The following is a 20,332-nucleotide window of genomic DNA, read 5'->3' on the forward strand; positions in this document are numbered from 1 at the left end:
AAGTCATCAGTCATCATCAAAATGGGAAGAAATTACATGTGGTGTCCCACAAGGATCCATCTTAGGGCCATTGCTTTTTCTTGTGTACATTAATGATCTCTCATCAGTTACACTGCCAGAAGCAGAGTTTGTTTTGTTTGCAGATGACACAAGTATTGCAATAAATAGTATGTCAAGTGTAGTTCTAGAAAGATCTGCTAATGACATTTTCATGGATATTAATAAATGGTTTAAAGCCAACTCACTGACATTAAACTTCGATAAGACTCACTATATGCAATTCAGAACCTGTAAGAGGTTTCCACCCAGCATATGCATAAAATACGAAGAAGAGCAGATAGAAGAGGTTGACAGTCTTAAATTCCTGGGATTACAACTTGATAATAAATTCAGTTGGGAAGAGCACACCACAGAACTGCAGAAACGCCTTAACAAATCTGTATTTGCAATTCTAGTGTTAGCAGACATAGGCGACATAAAAATGAAAAAGCTTGCATACTTTGCCTACTTCCATTCCATAATGTCATATGGTATAATATTTTGGGGTAACTCTTCAAGTCAAACAAAAGTTTTCAGAGTCCAAAAGCGTGTAATACATATTATTTGTGGAGTAAATTCACGGACGTCCTGTAGAAACCTCTTCAAAGAACTGGGTATACTAACTACTGCCTCTCAGTATATTTACTCATAAATGAAATTTGTCCTAAATAATATATCTCTTTTTCCAACAAACAGCTCAGTTCATACATACAATACCAGGAACAAAAATGATCTGCACAAAGACTTAAAAGCACTTACTTTAGTTCAAAAAGGGGTCCACTACTCAGGAACACTCATCTTCAATAACTTGCCAGTAAACATAAAAAATTTAGTTACAAATAAAGATCAGTTTAAAAGGAGCCTGAAAGATGTACTAGTGGCCAACTCCTTCTACTCCATTGACGAATTTTTTAATAGAAACAAATGATGTATTGCATATATTCATAGTATTAGTATTGTTATTTCAGCTTTAAAAATAATAATAATTGACATGTTCCACATCCATGAGGATCTCCTCAGCATGGATCTATGGAATGAAAAACTAATCTAATCTAATCTAATCTAACCTCCTACTCAGTGACTGAATATACCCTCTCACAGTTGGATCACTGAATAGGGATGTGAAACTTTTTAAGTCTTTGGACCTTTACATACATTTTTGAACCATTTAAAATGCTTGAAAAAGAGTCTATTGCTCACCTTTCAAAACTAAAATTATGTTAAATAAAGCTAGGTTTTGGTTTTATGAGCTTGATATGTGATAAATAAAACTGGTTTTAGCTATGGCAAAAATTTCGATTGTTTATAAAACCTGTTCAACCTAAAATTGGAAGCTCTGATTTTCAGGGAATGTGGAACTATATGGCACTAATCAACAGAAAAAAAATCAAAATTTTATGTACTGTCATTTTTGAAAAAAAAATTTTTTTTCCATAAATTATAAAAAAGTTCAGAACACTATAGTAAAAGAACTTTGACAGATAAGTCCGAATGGAGGATTTCTTTGTAATCATAATGCAATTATCTTTCAAATAAAAACAACAACAAAATATATAGAACTGTTCCAGAGATACAGCATTTTAAAATTTTTTCCAAAATTAGCATCTTCAAAATGGTATGCTCAGTGTCATCTTTGGATGGTTGTACCTCAGAGCAGAAATTTTTTTGGAGAAAGAGGAGTATGAACATCTACATCCTGTTGATATCGTGAACAGTTATGGGAAAGTCATGGCCATCACACCCACTACTTCACTTTTTTCCAAAAATGAAATGAAATGTCATGTGGCTAGGGCCTCCTGTCGGGTAGACTGGTCACCTGGTGCGAGTCTTTCTAGTTGACGCCACTTCGGCAACTTGCATGTTGTACTTTTTTCCAAATCAGTCCTCCCACCATACTCCTCTCTTGCAGTTTGTAGCAGCATGTTTCACTACCATACAATACTGAGCTCCAAATGACATCTCAGAAATTTCTTCCTCAAATTAAGGCCTATGTTTGATACTAGTAGGCTTCTCTTTTTACCAGTGCTAGTCTGCTTTTGATGTCCTCCTTGCTCCATCCATCATTGGTTATTTTGCTGCCTAGGTAGTAGAATTCCTTAGCTTCATCTACTTTGAGCCCGTCAGTCTGATGTTAAGTTTCTCACTGTTCTCATTTCTGCTACTTTCATCGTTTTTCAATTTACTCTCAACACATATTCTGTACCCATTACACTGTTCATTCCATTCAGCAGATTGTGTAATTCTTCTTCACTTTTACTGAGGATAGCAATGTCTTCAGGAAATCATGTCATTGAAATCCTTTTGCCTTGAATTTTAATCCCACTCTTGAACCTGTCTTTTATTTCCATCATTGCTGATTCAGTGTACAGATTGAACAATAGGGGCAAATGACTACTTGTATAAGACCTGTCTCTCCATATACCTTACTCCTATTTTTCTCAGAGTTTCGAACATCTTGCACCATTTCACATTATTGAACGCTTTTTCCACGTTGACAGATCCTATGAATGTGTCTTGATATTTCTTTAGTCTTGCCTGCATTATCAGCCACAAAGTCAGAATTGCCTCACTGGTGCCTTTACCTTTCTTAAAGCCAAACTGATCGTCATCTTACACATCCTCAATTTTCTTTTCCATTCTTCTGTAGATTGATCTTGTCAGCAACTTGGACGGATGAGCTATTAAGCTAATTGTGTGATAATTCTCACACTTGTCAGCTCTTGCAGTCTTTGGAATTGTGTGTATGATATTTTTCCAAAAGTCTACAAATATATAAGAATAGTAATTTTGTTGCCACTTCCCCAATGATTTTAGAAATTCTGATGGAATATTATCTATACCTTCTGCCTTATTTGATGATAAGTCTTCCAAAGGTCTCTTAAATTCCGATTCTAATACTGGATTCCCTGTCTCTTCCACGTCAACTCCTGCTTCTTCTTCATCTCCCCCCTCAAAGAGGCCTTCAACATACTCTTTCCACCTATCTGCTCTCTCATCTGCATTTAACCTTTGCACATCCTATATACTTCATTTCTTAGTGGCTTGTATTTCTGTATTCCTGAATTTTGCTGAACGTTTTCGTAATTCTTTCTTTCATTGATCAACTGAAATATTTCTTCTGTTACCTATGGTTTCTTCACGATTACCTCCTTTGTACTTATGTTTTTCTTTCCAACTTCAGTGATTCCCTTTTTTTGAGAGGTCCCTTACTGCTGTATCTATATCCTTAGAGAACTTCAAGTGTATCTCATGATTGCAGTTTCTTTCGTATCTCATTTCTTTGTATATTGATTCTTCCTGACTAATCTCTTGAACTTCAACCTACTCTTCATCACTACCAAATTGTGATCTGAGTCTATATATGCTCCTGGGTACACCTTACAATCCATTACATGATTTTGGAATCTGTCTGACCGTGATGTAATGTAAGCAAAATCTTCCCTTATCACCTGGCCTTTTCCAAGTATACCTCCTCCTCTTGTGATTCTTGAATAGAGTATTCACTCTTACTAGCTGAAAAATTTACAGAACTCAATAGTCTTTCTCCTTGCTCATTCCTTGTCCCAAGTCCATATTGTCCTGTAACCGTTTCTTCTACTCCTTCACCTACAACTGCATTCTAGTCCCCCATGACTATTAGATTTTCATCTACTTTTATGGACTGTATTACCCTGTCAATATCCTCATATACTTTCTCTATCTCTTCATCTTCAGCTTGCGACATTGACATATAAAGCTGAACTATCATTGTTGGTGTTGGTTTGCTGTCAATTCTGATAGAACAACCCTATCACTGAACTGTTCACAGTGACACACCCTCTGCCCTACCTTCCTATTCATAACAAATGCTACTCCTGTTACACCATATTCTGCTGCTGTTTGTGTAACCCTATACTCATCTGACCAGAAGTCCATGTCTTCTTTCCATTTCACTTCACTGACCCCTACTATATCTAGACTGAGCCTTTGCATTTCCCTTTTCAGATTTTCTAGCTTCCCTGCCATGTTCAAGTTTCTGACATTCCGTGAGCTGATGCTTAGAATGTTATCTTTTTGTTGGTTATTCAATCTTTTTCTCAGTCACCTCCCCCTTGACAGTCCCTCCTGGAGATCCGAACGGAGGACTATTCCAGAATCTCGGCCACCAAAGGTGGTGGTGGTGGTGGTGGTGGTGGTGGTGGTGGTGGTGGTGGTGGTGGTGGTGGAAGAGGAGAATCTGGACAGAGCTACTCCAGTGACCCAGGACATTCCAGATCCCCTCACCTCACCGGGTTTTGAACCAATGCTGATTGATTTGATTCCATCCCCATTGGTGACAGGCAGTGAACCTAGTGTGTGACCAATCTCCTGGCCTGTTCTTGCCTAACTTGGATACCTGTAATGTGATCATTCAGTGGAACTGTGATGAATATTATTCTTACATGGTGGAACTGCAATGCCTTTTGTCTCCTCCTCTGCAATTTCCATTGCTCTACAAGAAATTCACTTCAGCAATGACCATTTCTGAATGCTCCTCTAAGAGGATATCTAGAGGGATTTGTACATTGGTTTGTACATGTCATTAGTGAGTGGCTTCCACTTCATATGATGTTGGAAGCAAAAGCAGTGCAGATGCAAATGACCACAGCGATCACCATTTGCAACATTTACTTACCTCTAAGCAGGCCACATACTTATTCTGAGTGACCAGCTTAATTCAACAACTTACCCCATTCCTTCTTTTTCTGCTACTTGGTGTCTTCAGTGTGCACCACCCTTCTGGGACAGTACCACTTCATGTGGTAGGGGCCTACTACTTGACCAGCTTCTTACTAAGCATGATCTATCTCCTCAATGATGATACTCGTGTCCACTTCAGTGCTGCCCATGGCACCTTTTCAGCTGTCTATCTACGATCTCTTCCTCCAATCTTGTGGTTTCACCCATTTTCCAGTGATCTTGTCACTTTCTTGTCACCGCCAGATGGACTGCTACCACGTTGTGTGCTTTGAAGGGCAAATGGCAAATGTATGTCTTTGCTGTTACATTCACCCCATCTCTGTCAGACTGTGCCAACAAGGCTGTGCAAGAGGCGATTACTCATGCTACTGAAACTGTTATTCCCCTTTCTAAATGTCTCATCCATTCCTGGCTGGTGTTACAGTGGACCAAAGACATTGCAATAGCCATTCAGGATCACTGAAGAGCCTGCAATGTTTCAAGTGACATCCTCAGAACACCCTTATCTCTTGTAAGTGACTTTTTGCTAAGGCTCACCATCTAATTAATTGCAGTGAGAAGGAATCCTAGGAGAGCTGTTCATCAGCTCTTGCTGAACACTTAATACCAACTATGCGATGACATTGGTGTCCACTTCTTATGTGACTGGTGACTGCCTACTGTCTTCTTGACATACTGAAGACATCCTTCTCTGCTTCACCCCTCAGCATGCCAAATTATATAATGAATCGCGAATGAAATTTTCACTATGCAGTGGAGCATGTGCAGATATGAAACTTCCTGGCAGTTAAAACTGTGTGCCGGACCAAGACTCGAACTCGGGTCCTTTGCCTTTCATGGGCAAGTGCTCTACCGACTGAGCTGCCCAAGCACAAATCAAGACCTGTCCTCACAGCTTTACTCCCGCCAGTACCTCATCTCCTACCTTCCAAACTTCACAGAAGCTCTCCTGCAAAACTTGCAGAAATAGCACTCCTGGAGGAAAGCTTCGCAGGAGAGCTTCTGTGAAGTTTGGAAGGTAGGAGACGAGGTATTGGTAGAAGTAAAGCTGTGAGGATGGGTCATGAATCATGCTTCAGTAGCTCAATCAGTAGAGCATTTGCCTGTGAAAGGCAAAGTTCCTGAGTTCAAGTCTCAGTCTGGCATAAAGTTTTAATGTGTCAGGAAGTTTTACATAATGAAATTTTTAATTCTCAACAGTTACCTGTTTACTGGCCTCACCAATGTCCTCTGCAAACTGTTTGAAAGGGTGGTTGCCCACTGATTATACTGGGTTCTTTAATTTTGGGGCCTTTTGTCCCCCTATCAGTGTGATTTTTGGCAGGACAATCCACAACCGACCACTTGGTTAGGTTTGAACCAGCAATCTGAGAGGCTTTTTTGACCTAAGGCTAATGGCACCTTCGGGACTAATCTTGTAGACAGTCTCCTTGCCAAAACAAGGATCTTCCCTCTTCAGTTCTGATGGTGCCAACTCTTGCTCACCTATATAATTTGACAATTTTCTGATCATTCAGCTTATCCTGTTCTTTTTGCCTTCAAGGGTCATTGACCCTTGGCACCCCCCGCCCCGCCCTCAGGTGAGATTAGCTCTCAGCCCTTTGCCAGGACCTTCTCCTACCCTCCTTAGAATGTAATCCATGTGCAGTAGAGTCCCATTAATCTGAACTAATTGGAACCGGACCTTGTTCAGATTATCGATTTCTTCAGATTAGCTGGAATTACGGTGCCGAGTTTCTAGAATGAAGTATACCAAGCAGATAAGTATGTACATCATGGTAACAAGTGTGGAAACAATGGCTCACTCTCACTCCCTGCCCTTGTTGTTGTGCATTGTTGAGACCTTTGTAGTGTCTGAGGTCAGTGCACTGCCAGTTGGCTCGCAAAGCACTTGGTTATGTTAGTTATTGATCACTAGCGCGCATAACAGTTGTATTGTGTTTGTTCAGGTGTAGTGATGTAAGTATTTTCATCATGAGTAAACAGAAACATACAATGTTAACTCTCAAAGAAAAACTGAATGCTTTGAAGTGGATAGACAATAGTGAAAATGTATCTAAGCTGGCAACAGAACTGGGTGTTGGTAAAGCAACCATTTGTGATTGGAAGAAGAACCAAGTGAAGCTTAAACAGTCCTATGCGACGTCTTTGGGAAAAACACTCAAAATTCGGCAGACTTTGAAACAGTCTCAGTACGATAAAGTGGATGAAGCTCTTTTCCTTTGGTTTATGCTGAAAATCCTTTTGATTGATAACACGCCATCTCACACCAGCACTGAGGAATTATGTGATGGAGAAATTGCGCCGAAGTTTTTGCCGCCAAATATTACACAACTTTTACAGCCAATGGACCAGCGCGTACCGCAAACATTAAAACCTACAGCCAATGGACCAGCGCGTACTGCAAACATTAAAACTGATTTACAGAAAACAATTTTTAAGAATGCTGATCCAAGATGGCAGCATTCCTTTAGTGGACAAAATAAAAAAGACCAGTGTGAAGGATGTTGCTTATTGGGCTACTGAGGTATCGCAGAATATTTCAGAAAATACTCTGAGAAAATCATGGAGAAAACTGTGGACAACTTTTGAATTTCAGGACAACTTAGTTGAAAATGAAGAGGAAAATCTACTACAAATGATACAGACAACCCTGGATGTGAAGAAAGCTAGTGAAGGAGACATAGATGAGTGGATGGCAGCAGATGGGGCATCTGTGGAGAACCTTACTGATGCTGATTTAGTTGCTGCTGTGACTTGAGACCTGGAAGAAGTGGACTGCTATGATGGAAGAGGCAATGAGCCTGAAAGCGACAAAGGAGAGTTTGTGCCACACAGTGGCACAGCAGAAGCCCTTGACCTCACGCTGTATTATTTGGAGCAACAGCCCACTGCTACACCTGCTGATTTGATGTTTAGGAGATGATGGTGCAACTATGTGTCATATAACAGACTGTCTTCATGATGCCAAAAAAACAATGACTGAGTTTCTGTCATCTAAAAAGTAGGGATAAAAAGTCCACTGTATTTTAATAAGTTTTACAGCTTTTCTTTCATTGTTATGCATTGTTTAAATCTAATTTTGTCTTGCCAATTTTTCTAATACATGTTTACTGTACTGTGTAAATTAAAATAGTGTGTGTGTACAGCGGTTTACCACACAGTTTTCCATACTTAGACTAACATTACCAGAGTTCAGATTAGTGGGACTCTGCTGTATTTTCTCATAACTCACCCCCCAGCCCCAGCTCGAGTTGGTGTACAAGCCCCAAATTAGGATCTATCTGTTTCAAAGAACTACAATCTCTGTCTCCCCCATGACTTTTCAGTATCTATTTCTTTCAGTTCTTGGAATTATCAGGGTGCTGCCGTCTTTTACACTTACAGCTCTAAAACCGTGAACAGAACAGGTTATGTTTTTACATCTCCCATCAGTTAAGAACACCATTCATTGTCAGGAATATGTTTTTATGGCAGAGCTGATGGCCATTAACATAGCCCTTCATTTTATTAAAAGGGCCTCCCTTGACCTCCTTTTAATACATGGGGTCTCAGGAGCAGTCGCCACACCACTGATCAATATTACTCTTATGACCCTGTGATATCTGCTATTCATGAGGTTCTTTCTGACCTTATACTGCCAGCTCGGCTATCTTTCTTTGGGTCCAGCCAAATGGGCTGACTGGCGAGAGAAGCGATTACCCACCCCCTGTTCGCTTTGATCATCCCAGGTGTGGATTTGTCGGAGAACTAAGGCCTCTGCTCATTCAGCGAAATAACAAAATTTATTGGGCTATGGCATCCTCTGGTACACTCTGCACTATCGAGGGAACTACTGCTGCATGTCGCAGCTCCTTCCATTCTTCCTAGAAAGAATCCACCATGTATCTCACATCCACATTGGTCATACTAGACTGACACAAGGTTCTGTTTCATGTCAGGAGCCACACCCACATTGTAGTAATGAGCCCTTACCGACAGTCACTCATATCCTGGTGGACTGTCCCCATGGTTTATATTCTCAGATGTAATGTTTCAAACTACCTTCAAGGCGGGGTGAGACGATTGGGGTGGAGAGGGGGGGTGGGGGGGTGGGGGTGGGGGAGGGAGGGTCTTAACTATTACTCTCTTCTTTTTAATTATTGACTGTCCAAATGATGTCCATTACAATTTTAGCCTTCTCCCTTTTACTGTTCTGAATGTCTTGACTAGAAGGCTTCTTCATTTTGTAGATGTCTTAGGCCTTAATTACATTGGTTGGGGTCGGATGTTGGAGGGGTTTCTCTTAGCACAACCAAGCTCTGGGAGACCATTTACCTGCTCTAACTTACTTGCCAATCCTATTTGTATATTTTTACTTCTTTATAAATCATTTTTTAGCTCTGGCACCAGTATTTCCTTCAATGGCTTGGTTTTACTACACTTATGTGATTTTCTCATCAGATGAACGTTCCTGGTAGATGCCACTACCTTGAACCCTTGCTTGAGAGCTGATGCTGGCCTCGCTGTTTATCCCCTTACCCCCAATCGATCAACCAGCCACCCAACCATTAATTCCTGTAAATTTGTTTCAGATACAGAGATCAACTTTTCTCTAATCATGAAAGGCAGTTTCACCTTGAGGATTCTCAGAATATCGTGATGAGACATCATGTCATCCTAATATTGTGTGTTATTAACATACTTCTCAAAGTAATGTCTCATACTTCCCTTCTAAAAGTTAAATGGTTCTGGATTGGATAATTCCTTCCTAAAGTATTCTTGTTCCCATTTGTCTAATAAATGGTCAGAAATGATCTATCAAATTTGTTGAAGTACAACAGTATTCTCTCACCTGTGTAGCCCAGAGTGCAGATTCACCATGACTGTATCCACTGATAAACACTATTTTCTGGATGTCATTCCACGAACATGAGGAGACACACCAAAGAAATAGTTTAGAACTACCTGTGCTTAATTAAATTTTCTTTCCTAAGCATTTATGGGTAGTTTGGCACAGCACCCACAGCATATTGCCTTTTTGCAACAGTTGAACGGCTGGCTCATAGTGCTCAGACTGTGTATGGTTAGATTCCAGTTATCATTTCAGGTTCAGGCACCATTGATCGAGTGTTGCACGTGACGCCTTTTACCTCAGCTAATTCCTAACTAACCAAATCTGCTCACTCCTTAATGGTGTCATACCACTGTGAGACATCTTTCCCTAATTGTTCTTTAATATCATGCAGCTCATTCTGTACTGTAGTAGCTGAACCACATATTTGTTAGATATGTGATTAATTGTGCCATGAATTTTTGCTACGAAATTCCACTGCAATATGTTCATCCTTGCCAGAAGTCCATTTCATAAATTTGGTTGCAAATTTTTCTCCCTGCAACTCAAATTACTCCTTAATTTTTTTTCTCTTGATCTATGAACTTGTTACTCTTTGATAACTGTCAAACAGTTTCAGACAGTGACACCTGAGGTTGTTTTATTTCACCTACCTCATCAGTCACCATTCTCATTGCTTCAGGTAACCCCACCTGAGCTTATCTTAATTTGATTATTTCCTTCCACAGTGCAGTTTTGGTTTCAAAAATCATTTTCAGCAAAGTGGCTCGGTTTTTAGAAATTTCCTTCACCAAAATAGCATGGTTTTCTGAAAGCTCCTTTGTCAGTGTTTAGGATGCTTCCTGCTTTGTTGGCATAACTTCCTGCATTACTGATGCAAACGTTATCTGATTAAACATAGCGAACATCATCCGAGAAAGCATTTCCATTCTCTGCTTCATTAGTGGATTTTTCTTTGAAGTGCATGTAGTAGTAGGCCCAACATTGAACATTGCTTTCTAATATTGCTCTTGTTAGTTACTCCCATTGCCATTTGTTTTCCTATCTTAATCAACTAAAACCCCAACAAAATTCATAAAATCACTACTCGGCTAACAAAATGGTAATTGACTTATTGTAACACAAGTGTATCTGCTTGTTACTATGAGAATAAAGCTCTAAAATAATTGTAAAAAACTAGCATTGCATAGCCATGATGCTTATGTGATGCACAAATTCTTCTAAAAAAAAAAAATAGAAAAATTTCTCTTGTTACAAAAACAATGAAATTGCCTACACTACGAGCTGAATTCTGAATGATTTTCAATACTTAACTTGATTCAACCAAGATATCTCATACTGAAATGTAAAATATGTATTTCCTTAAGTGGTAGAATCTTCACCAATAAAGTTTTCATCTCTGGCAATCCTCCACCCAGTATTTCCGGTGCATGAAATGGAAAAACAAAGCATACAGTGATACAAAGAACATTTTTACAACTTACTGTAGTCCTGTCACTATTGCCATTTTAATATATTCTCTCTCTCTCTCTCTCTCTCTCTCTCTCTCTCTCTCTCTCTCTGTGTGTGTGTGTGTGTGTGTGTGTGTGTGTGTGTGTGTAACCCCCCCCCCCCCACACACACACACACACACACACGTGCGCCATATCTCCCACACCCCCTTCCTTCCTCTGTAGCTCATGATGAGTTCAAATGAATGTCAATGCTTTGCCCACCTTATTGTTAACACTATTGGATATGTTGTTTTTTCACAAGTTTTAATTGAAATAATATGCCAAAGATTGCAGGCTCTAATGTACACGTCCATCATCTCACCAAACCATTACCATATCACTCGTATTAACTAACACATTAAACATGTATATATTGAAGTATAGAAATTTTCTAACTGCAACAAATTTGTGAACAGTTCTCATCACAATGGTCACATGTATTCAATGCAGTACTTATTTTACGATATCCCTAACTCCAACATGTCCTTTGTCACCCAAATAATAGACCAGAGTTCTAAACCTGAGTCTGTATCAGAGCAAATCATTATTCTTGCATTCCGTTGCAAGAAGCAGTGGAACAATTGAACTGTGTCACCGGTAAAATACACCTTGAGTGCTATGTTCACACATTAAATACATTGACAACTTACATGAAAATATAATTTTGAGCTAGTGTAGTCTCACGCCAGTCGAGCCACAGTGCCAGTATAATGTAATTGGCTGACACGATATGTATCATCATTATAAGATCCATTACAGTTGTAATTCTTTTTATTTTTTTAAAATATGACATGATCAAGAGAAACACGTGGCAATATAATCATGCAGGTGTGTGTGTGTGTGTGTGTGTGTGTGTGTGTGGCAGGAGGGTGGAAAAGGGGGGGGGGGGGGGAGAGATTTCTTCCATTACTTGTCTATTAACATATATGCGTTCTCATGATACTCGGCCTAAGTTATGCAGCTACAACCCTGAGGGAAATTCTTCTAGGTTATGGTCATTTTTTCAGTATCTTCTATATTTAATTAGAGATAAGTTAAAAAAAACTGTAAATACTTTCAAAAGTTCTCAGTAAATCTGTAATAATTTTATTCTGCTAATACATATTTTATGATTTTATGCATGAACAGTGATGGAGGAGGACGGTCTGGTGTTTATCTGGCAGTAGATTCAAACATGGAACTTGCTGAAGAAGAAGACTGTTTTGATGTGTTTGGCTACTTTAAGAAACTCAGGCAATCCAGGAAAGGTCTCATAGAAACTTTGGTAAGACACAACTTCTAACTTTTAGTTGATTTTTTGCCATTTCCATGATGATAACTGCTACTTTGTAGTTTCCCATAATTGCTATTATCGTATACTAAAAAGTTTTTCACTGTTAAATTTAGCCATGTTGAATGGGGAAGGAAAGTGCAAAACCACTTCTTCTTTGGGAACATGAAAAATATATACTCTTGTTTAAAAATAAAAACAGAGGAGTTAGTTTTCATTGTGCAAAATAAACAGTTCCAAGCATAAGTTGCAGTAACTAGTCTTGGCTTGGATCTCCCTCCACATCATTCAGAATCTGGCTGCTTACTTTCCCCATTGCATATTTCTCTCAGCTCTTTCTCTTTCCTCTTTTGGAGTTATTTTGATACTCCTGGTACTCCTTATGTTCAATTATGTATGTCCAATAGTCTATTAAAATTTATATCTTCTTTCTCATTTCATTAGCTATTTTCAGTACACGTTTACCATTTTCCATTCCTCTGCATGTCCAGTTTCATATAGAGTGAGGTATTGATATATTTAAGGCATAGGACTCCTATTCAGTAGGAGGGAGATTAAAAGCCTACTTCAGCAGTTAAGTTCATGATTTCTATAAATCACCTTAGTTAAAATCTTGGGTGGGTTCTTTGAAAGGGGTGTTGGCTATTTCATTCCTCTTTAATGTGTAACCCACACTTACACATCATTTTCAGTGAACTCGTTGCCAACAGGACATTAAGCCTTTATTTTTCTTACCTCCTTATAATTTTTAATCTGTTTGGTGCTCTACTCATACTCCCAATCATTGATTTTCATTTCCTTGCCCTTCCTTATTTCTTTTTTTATTTCCAGTAACTTGTTACAAATTAATGTTGGAGATGATAATGCTGTATAATAATTTTAAGTATTAATCTCTTGCTTTGGAATCTTGACTGTTGCCTACTTCTCTGTTATAGACCACAAAGTACTTTTCTCATTGTCATGCATTTTTTGAGTGTGAGCTGCTCTTTCTTCTTTCTTTTTTCTACCTGTGCCACTTAGAATAATAATTTTGATTTCAAAATATAATATACACATCAATTTTTAGCACTGCAACAGTGTAAATTTTCAGAAACTTGGCTTTGTTCTCTGCTGTTGTGTCTGCACTTCCAGTTTTATATATTTATTTTGTTGTATATAAAGTTATAAATACAGAATTGTTTAAATTGTAATACATAAAAAATTTAATAATGAGCAATAAAGTCTACTGGTGAGAGGAGAAAATTACATTCTGCAATGATTAGAGTTCCTTGAAAATTAGATTCACTATTAAGAAACCATGTTATGCATTTCAGTATGCCTCCTTGACCCTTATCATGTGGTGAGGTGAATAAGTTGTAATTCACATTATTACACATGCTTAAGTACAGTACCAAAGAAATGTGTAAATTCAAAGATAAAATTATCAAAAAATAGTTATACAGCTATGGTCTCACAATGTGTGATAGCATTTACATACTGGATTTTTTTCCTAACTTTGGAACACATTTCACTGTTCATTAATTAAATAAGCTCCATGTATTTCAGATTGAAAAACATTCTGTGTTGCAAAGTTATTGGAAATAACTTTGTAATTCATGCTGTTTTTCAATCTGAAATAATTCAAAATGGTTGCTGTACTGCCTGCCTAGAAGGGAATGGAATAAATTCTAAATCTGTATGTCTTAAAAATTGGGTATGATTATATGACAGTGGTTCCAACTGCAAACTAACTCTTCCGACAGACAAGTTGCACATCTAAGTCTACCTCCATACTCTGAAAACCCTGTGAAAAGTGTATCACATGGTACTTCCAATTGTAAAAATTATTAGGGCCTCTTCTCATTCCATTCACATAAGAGAAGAATGATTATTTAATTGCCTCTGTGCTTGAATCTGATCTTGACCTCATGATCCCCGTTGGAGTGGTAAATCGGGATTTTTGGTATATTCCTATATTCATCAGTTACAACGTGTTATTCAAACTTTGTAACGAAGATTCCTCAGGATAGTTAGCATCTGTCATCATGTGTCTGCCAGTTCTGTTTCTTCGGCATCATTGTGACACTCTCCCATTGGTCAAACAAACTTTTGACCATTCGTGCTGCCCTTATCTGTTTACATTCAGTACTCCTCATTAGTACTATTTGGTATGGATCCTACATACTTGAACGGGGGTGGGTCAGATGAGTGATTAGTAAGCAGTCTCCTTTGTAGATTGGTTTTGTTTTCCTAGTATTCTGTCTATTAACCAAAGCCTGCCACTAGCTTTACCTATGACTGAGTGTATGTATTGTTCCTTTCTATATCCCTACAAAGTGTTACACACATGTATTTATATGAGTTCATCAACTGCAATTGTGACTTGCTATTGCTGTAATCATAGCAGTAATAGAGTACTATGTTTTTTCATTATGTGAAACGCACAACTTTACATTTCTGAACATTTAAATCAATTGCCAATCGGTGCACCACTTTGAAAGCAAGTCAAGGTCTGACTGAACATTTGTACAGCTCTTTCGTGAAAGTACTTAATTATAGATAAAAGCAGCATCTGCGAAAAATCTCAGTTCAGCATTAATATTTTCTGCAAGGTCACTAATATAAAACAATGCACAACATGAACAGCAAGGGTCTCGAGGTATTTCCATGGAATATGTCCAAAATTTCTTCTGCATCTGCTGATGACTCTCCATCCAAGATAACAGGCTGCATCCTCTCTACCAAGAAATCCTCAATCTGTGACAAATTTCACTTCATACTCCACCTCACCCCCCTCCCCAATCTCCCATACAATCATATTTTTGATAATAAGTGTAGTTGTGGTACTGAGTCAAATACTTTCAGAACTCAAGAAGTACCACATCTTTCTAACTGTCTTGATCTGTGGCTCTGAAGAGCTCATGTGAGAAAATCACAAATTGGGTTTCACATGATTAATGTTCCATTTTCATTGACATGGAGGTCATTCATACAAAGATGCTTCATTATGTTTGAGCTCAGAATGTGCTTCAAGATTCTATGACAAATTGATGTCAAGGATATTGGGAAGTACTTTCATGGATCACTTCTCCTTCCCTTTTTGTAGATGGGTGTGACCTGTGCTTTCTTCTAACTACTGGGCATGGTTTTTTGTTTGGGCTATCTGTAGTTAATTGTGATTAACAGAGGAGCTAACTCAGCTACAAATTTGGTGTGGAATCCGATAGGGATTCAGTTTAGTGATTTCATATGTAAAGATTTTTTTAAATTACCACTGCCAGTCACTAAACCTTTACGTATTTCTTGAGGCAGCCACAGTCGAAAAATGGTCAAAATGGCTTCAAATTCTTAGTGATTTCAGCTTTTTCTTGCCACCACAGACACTAATATTTGTATCGCACATCTTTGCTGTAGTACTGAATTAAAGTGGGGCAATACCCTTGGATTTGCTATTGTAAAGGAATATTTGAAGATGAAATTCAACATTTCTGCTTTTGATTTGCTAGCATCAACTTTAGTCCCTATCTCACCCATGAGTGCCCACAGACAAACTTCAGTACCAGTAACAGCCTTTACATATGACCAGAATTTCTTTGAGTTTCGTGAAAGAGTTTCTGATAGTGTTCTGCTACAGTAGCCATTGAAGCTTCCACACATTGCCTTCTTGACATCCAGATGCATTTCATTCAAAAGTTCCCTTTCCACATCCCTGTGCTTTGTTTTACGTCTATTATGCTTAGTCTTGGTTTCCTTAGAAGTTTCTGTACACTGACTGTACATAATGCAGGGTCCGCCCCATCATGAACTGTTCTTGGTACATATTTATCCACTGTATGATCAACTATTCTTTTAAACTTGAATCAGAGTTCCTGTATATGGTTCTGTCCAAAGCTAAAAGTGCAAGTTCCTCATTGAGGTGTGACACTGCTGCTTCTTTATCTCATTTACTGAGCATATAAATCTTTCTACTTGTTTTAGTTGCCTTTTGTAGTTTATTAACCAGTGTTGCTACAAGTGTATGGTCACTGATACCAGTTTTGATGTGGACATTCTCAAAGAGGTCAGGTCTGTTTGTTGCTAAGAGATCTACTGTATGTTTATCATGAGTGGACTCCTGATCAAAATTTAGGTAATTCTCAGAGAAGACATGTGGTAATGTTCTGCAGGACACCTTGTCATACCCACCACTTACCAATTTTCCTAGTTGGTTGTTGGATAATTAAAAATCTCTGCCAATGATTTTAGTAAGATTGGGGATTTATGTGCTTGTCAATTTAAGTTTTCTCTGTTATTTTTATTACATTTGGAGGTGAGCGAGAGAAGGATCCAGTTATAAGTTTATGCTCAGCATTGATACCAAGAATCTCGCATGTGCTTTCTGTTTCAATTTCGGTGGATTTGAGTTTCTTGTGTACTGTGACAAATACACTTTGTCCATTTACTATTAGCCTACCCTTTCAGTATATGCTTAAAGGTTTGCTCCAAATCTCACTGTTATCAGTTTTATATTTTAACCAGCTTTATAGGTTTATGTGTCTAGTATTGTATGCTCTGTTGCTTTTTAGGAGCGCTTCAAACTCTGGCACTTCCATTTAGGGCAACCCTAAATTTCTCAACCCAATGACGCAAGTCCAAGAAGTCATAGCATAGCTAGTTACAGAACCTTCAAAGTTGTTTTTTTTTTCTCCACTCAATTCATAACCAGGGACCACGATCAGTCCTGGGGTCAGTGCTGCAAATTGTGAACTTCATTGCAACTTCATGAACAGTACTGTTTTTCTCAACCTTCTCTGCCAATTGCTGGAATAATCTGAGTATGACTTCAGAGTCTAGAGGACAGGCACCATTTGTCGCAACATTCACTAGAATCTGCAGTTGGTTGCAACCTGTTACCCTAGTGGCTGCCATAATAGTGTCTAAATGCTGAAAGAGTCCCCAGGCATACAGTGAGTTCACCTGGTGTTCCTTCCCATCCCATGTGCCACAATAACTAAATCACAGGTGTCAGTTTACTGCAAAATACATTATGCAAAACGCTCATAATCTCCAAAAATTCTTAAAAATGTACATTTATTTGCATTTATGTACACTGAAATTCAGAGTAAACAGTTATTTGGAGGAGGTCACTACTGCTAAAATTTAATAAAGCACAAATATTGATTACAACTTATGTCTTAGTACATAATATGTTTTTCATGGTCACAACATATATAAATACACAATATTTCATGATACATACTTGAGTTATGGTACAAGAAGCAAGAAAAATCTTATTTAAATTTTATGTCAAGTTGTTGGAGTTCGAATTAGGTTGGTCACAGCATCTCAGAACAGATGCAAACTTGACACTGGTATGTATGATATATGATGGGGACACACTTTTAACCTTGTCGCACTCTATAGTGCACTCAGGATCTCTGTCAGTACTATTGCCTGGCCAACCTACTATAACTCAGTGTCTTCTTTGTTTAAGTCTTTACAAAGTGATAATAAATCCTTTATCAGCTGATTCAGACCAGCACTAAATTTAAAAAATATGACTACCTCATATCCCAGTTCACCCTGCAATACTTGGGCAACACCTCTAGCATTAGGACTACCAAACAACAAAACTTACTTTCTCTTCACTGGTTTTTCTGCATCATTACTTTTTCATTTCATGCCCAAAGTTTGATGTGCTTTGTCTACACCTACAATCCGTTTGAGACTCATTTGATTCTAACTCAAACAACAGGTCAAACTTATTTTTCAGGTTCACCAAAAGCTGTCAGAAGTAGTTGTATGCCTATTCCTTCTTGTAGTTGGTGCCACTTCCCACCTCTCTTTACACTTCTCTCTCCCAAACTATATTCTTATCTGTACTGCATATCCTACAAAAGTCCTGAAAAATACTCATTTATTTTCCCAATTCCCATGCCACTATGGTCGCCCCAATGGAAAAAAACTACAGCCTCCATCACACCATACTCTAGAACTGAGAGTTCTATGTAAGGTTAGCCACTTTTCACGCATGGTAAGTAATAATTATTTAAATGGAATTTATTCATTTAACTACTAAACATCAAAAAACAAAAATTTAAAAATTTGGCTTGTATGCAGTTCTGTGTAAACAGACTAATTGCACAGATCTGATGAGTTAGACAAATTTAAATTTACTCTACCTATCTGAAATATGATTGATTGATTGATTGATTTTAACAGGAGAGCTAAAACAGCTTAGGTCTGACCCGCCACTGCCCGCACCAAAACTAGGTTTATTGTGCGATATTGCTCCCTGTATATCTAGTAAAGCCAAGTAGTGCCCTTAAATAGTGCAAGGAGTCCCTCTACCAGTTTTTTGTTAGACACAATTTCTTCAGGTCTAGTTGTCCCAAAGATTCTGTATCTTTTACTCTCCAATGCCGTGCATTCAAAGATTAGGGGTGGTGCAGTTTCTTCATCCGCATCACAGATCCTACCTTTAGGGTCATCTTCCATTATACCCATTGTGTGTAGGTGTTTTTTGAAGTTCCCATGGCCGGTCATCAGTCCAGTCATGAGTTTGATCTCTTTCCTGTACAATCCCAGGATTACAGAGCTTCTTTTCAAACATATCTTGGGCATCATTACCTTACCATGTTTTTGTTTATGGATCTTGGTCCAATATCCTACGTGCTGTTTCCTAAGCCAGTTCCATAGTTCTAATTTGATCATAGCCTTGGTGATTGTCAAGACAGGTTTCGGTCCACTAAATGGAGTTGTTGCCCCCATCCTAGCCAATCTATTGGCTTGTTCATTGCCACAGAACCCTGGGTGGCCAGGGACCCACACAAGGTACACCCTGTTGCTTCCCCCTAGCTCCACCAGAGCCCTGTGGCAATCTGCAACAATCTTAGATCTTGTTGCAGGAGCTGCCAATGATTTCAGGGCTGCCTGGTTGTCTGAATAGATGTAGATGCTATGGTCATTGTAGCACCTATTCATATTCTCCTCCACACATGCCCTGATTGCAGTAATTTCAACTTGTAATTCAGAGGCCAGTTTCCCTAGAGAGATTATGCTCTCCAGTCTTGGCTGAACCCTGTACAGCCCTGCCCAATGCCTTGATCTGTTTTTGACCCATCGGTGAACCAAACGATGTCCCCCGTACAGTGTCGAACTGTTTTCTCCCACTGCTCCCTGCTTCCAATTATTATGTTGTAAGGCTTGTCGAAGCAGTTGGGAGATATTATATAGTCTGCAGGCATTTCCCCAGCCATACCTATATTTATCTCACTCACCACATTTGTGTGTGATTCTGGATATCCGAATCAGACCCAGATTTGTTAAGTCTGTATGCCCCAGCTGCTTTCTCCATCTTAACCCAAAGGTGAAGTGGAGGCATATCCAGCATGGCTTCCATTCCAGCGGTTGGTGTGCTGCTAATTCCGCCCGTTATGGCGAAACAGGCCAATCTCTGCATTTTAGCAAGCTCTTTAGCAGCAACCCGCTGTTCTACCTCCTTCCACCACACTATGGCCCCATAGGAAATACTAGGTCTAACCACTGTGGTGTATATCCAGCACATACCCCTGGGGCTTAAGCCCCAGTTTTTGCCACAAGCCCTCCTAGTACTCACTAAAGTGCTTTTTGCCTTGGAGCAGATACTCTTAATATGAGGGGTCCAAGTTAGCTTCTCATCTGAGGTTACCTCTAGATATTTCACTGTCCCCTTCACAGGTAGAGTGTTATTGAAGAGCTTTAGATTCCAACTTGCATACTGAATATCTCTCTTCATAAATGGCACCACAACAGTCTTCTTAGGATTAACTCTCAGATCCTGTTTAATGCACCATTTTGCACAATGTCCAACCCTCCTTGTGCCATATTCCTGAATTTGCCAAGTATTACTATGACAAGGTCATCCGCGTATCCTTGGCAGAAGCCTTGTCTGGAATTTAGTTCCTCAATGAGTTCATTCACCACTAGATTCCTTAATAGAGGAGACAAAACTCCTCCTTGTGGGCAGCCTCTAGTGGT

At 38.9% G+C, this 20,332-nt stretch overlaps 1 protein-coding gene across 1 annotated transcript in view; it reads left to right on the top strand.

The window, feature by feature from the left end:
- Positions 1 to 20,332, top strand: part of LOC126262799 (receptor-type tyrosine-protein phosphatase kappa) — a 709,382-nt gene that overhangs the window by 520,156 nt on the left and 168,894 nt on the right. Inside the window, exon 7 of the mRNA XM_049959624.1 lies at positions 12,214 to 12,349. Coding sequence (XP_049815581.1) covers positions 12,214 to 12,349 — 136 coding nt within the window. The remainder of the gene's footprint in view (positions 1 to 12,213; positions 12,350 to 20,332) is intronic.

The sequence above is a fragment of the Schistocerca nitens genome, chromosome 6 (genome assembly GCF_023898315.1).
Source record: "Schistocerca nitens isolate TAMUIC-IGC-003100 chromosome 6, iqSchNite1.1, whole genome shotgun sequence".
In the NCBI taxonomy this organism is placed as follows: Eukaryota; Metazoa; Arthropoda; class Insecta; order Orthoptera; family Acrididae; genus Schistocerca; species Schistocerca nitens.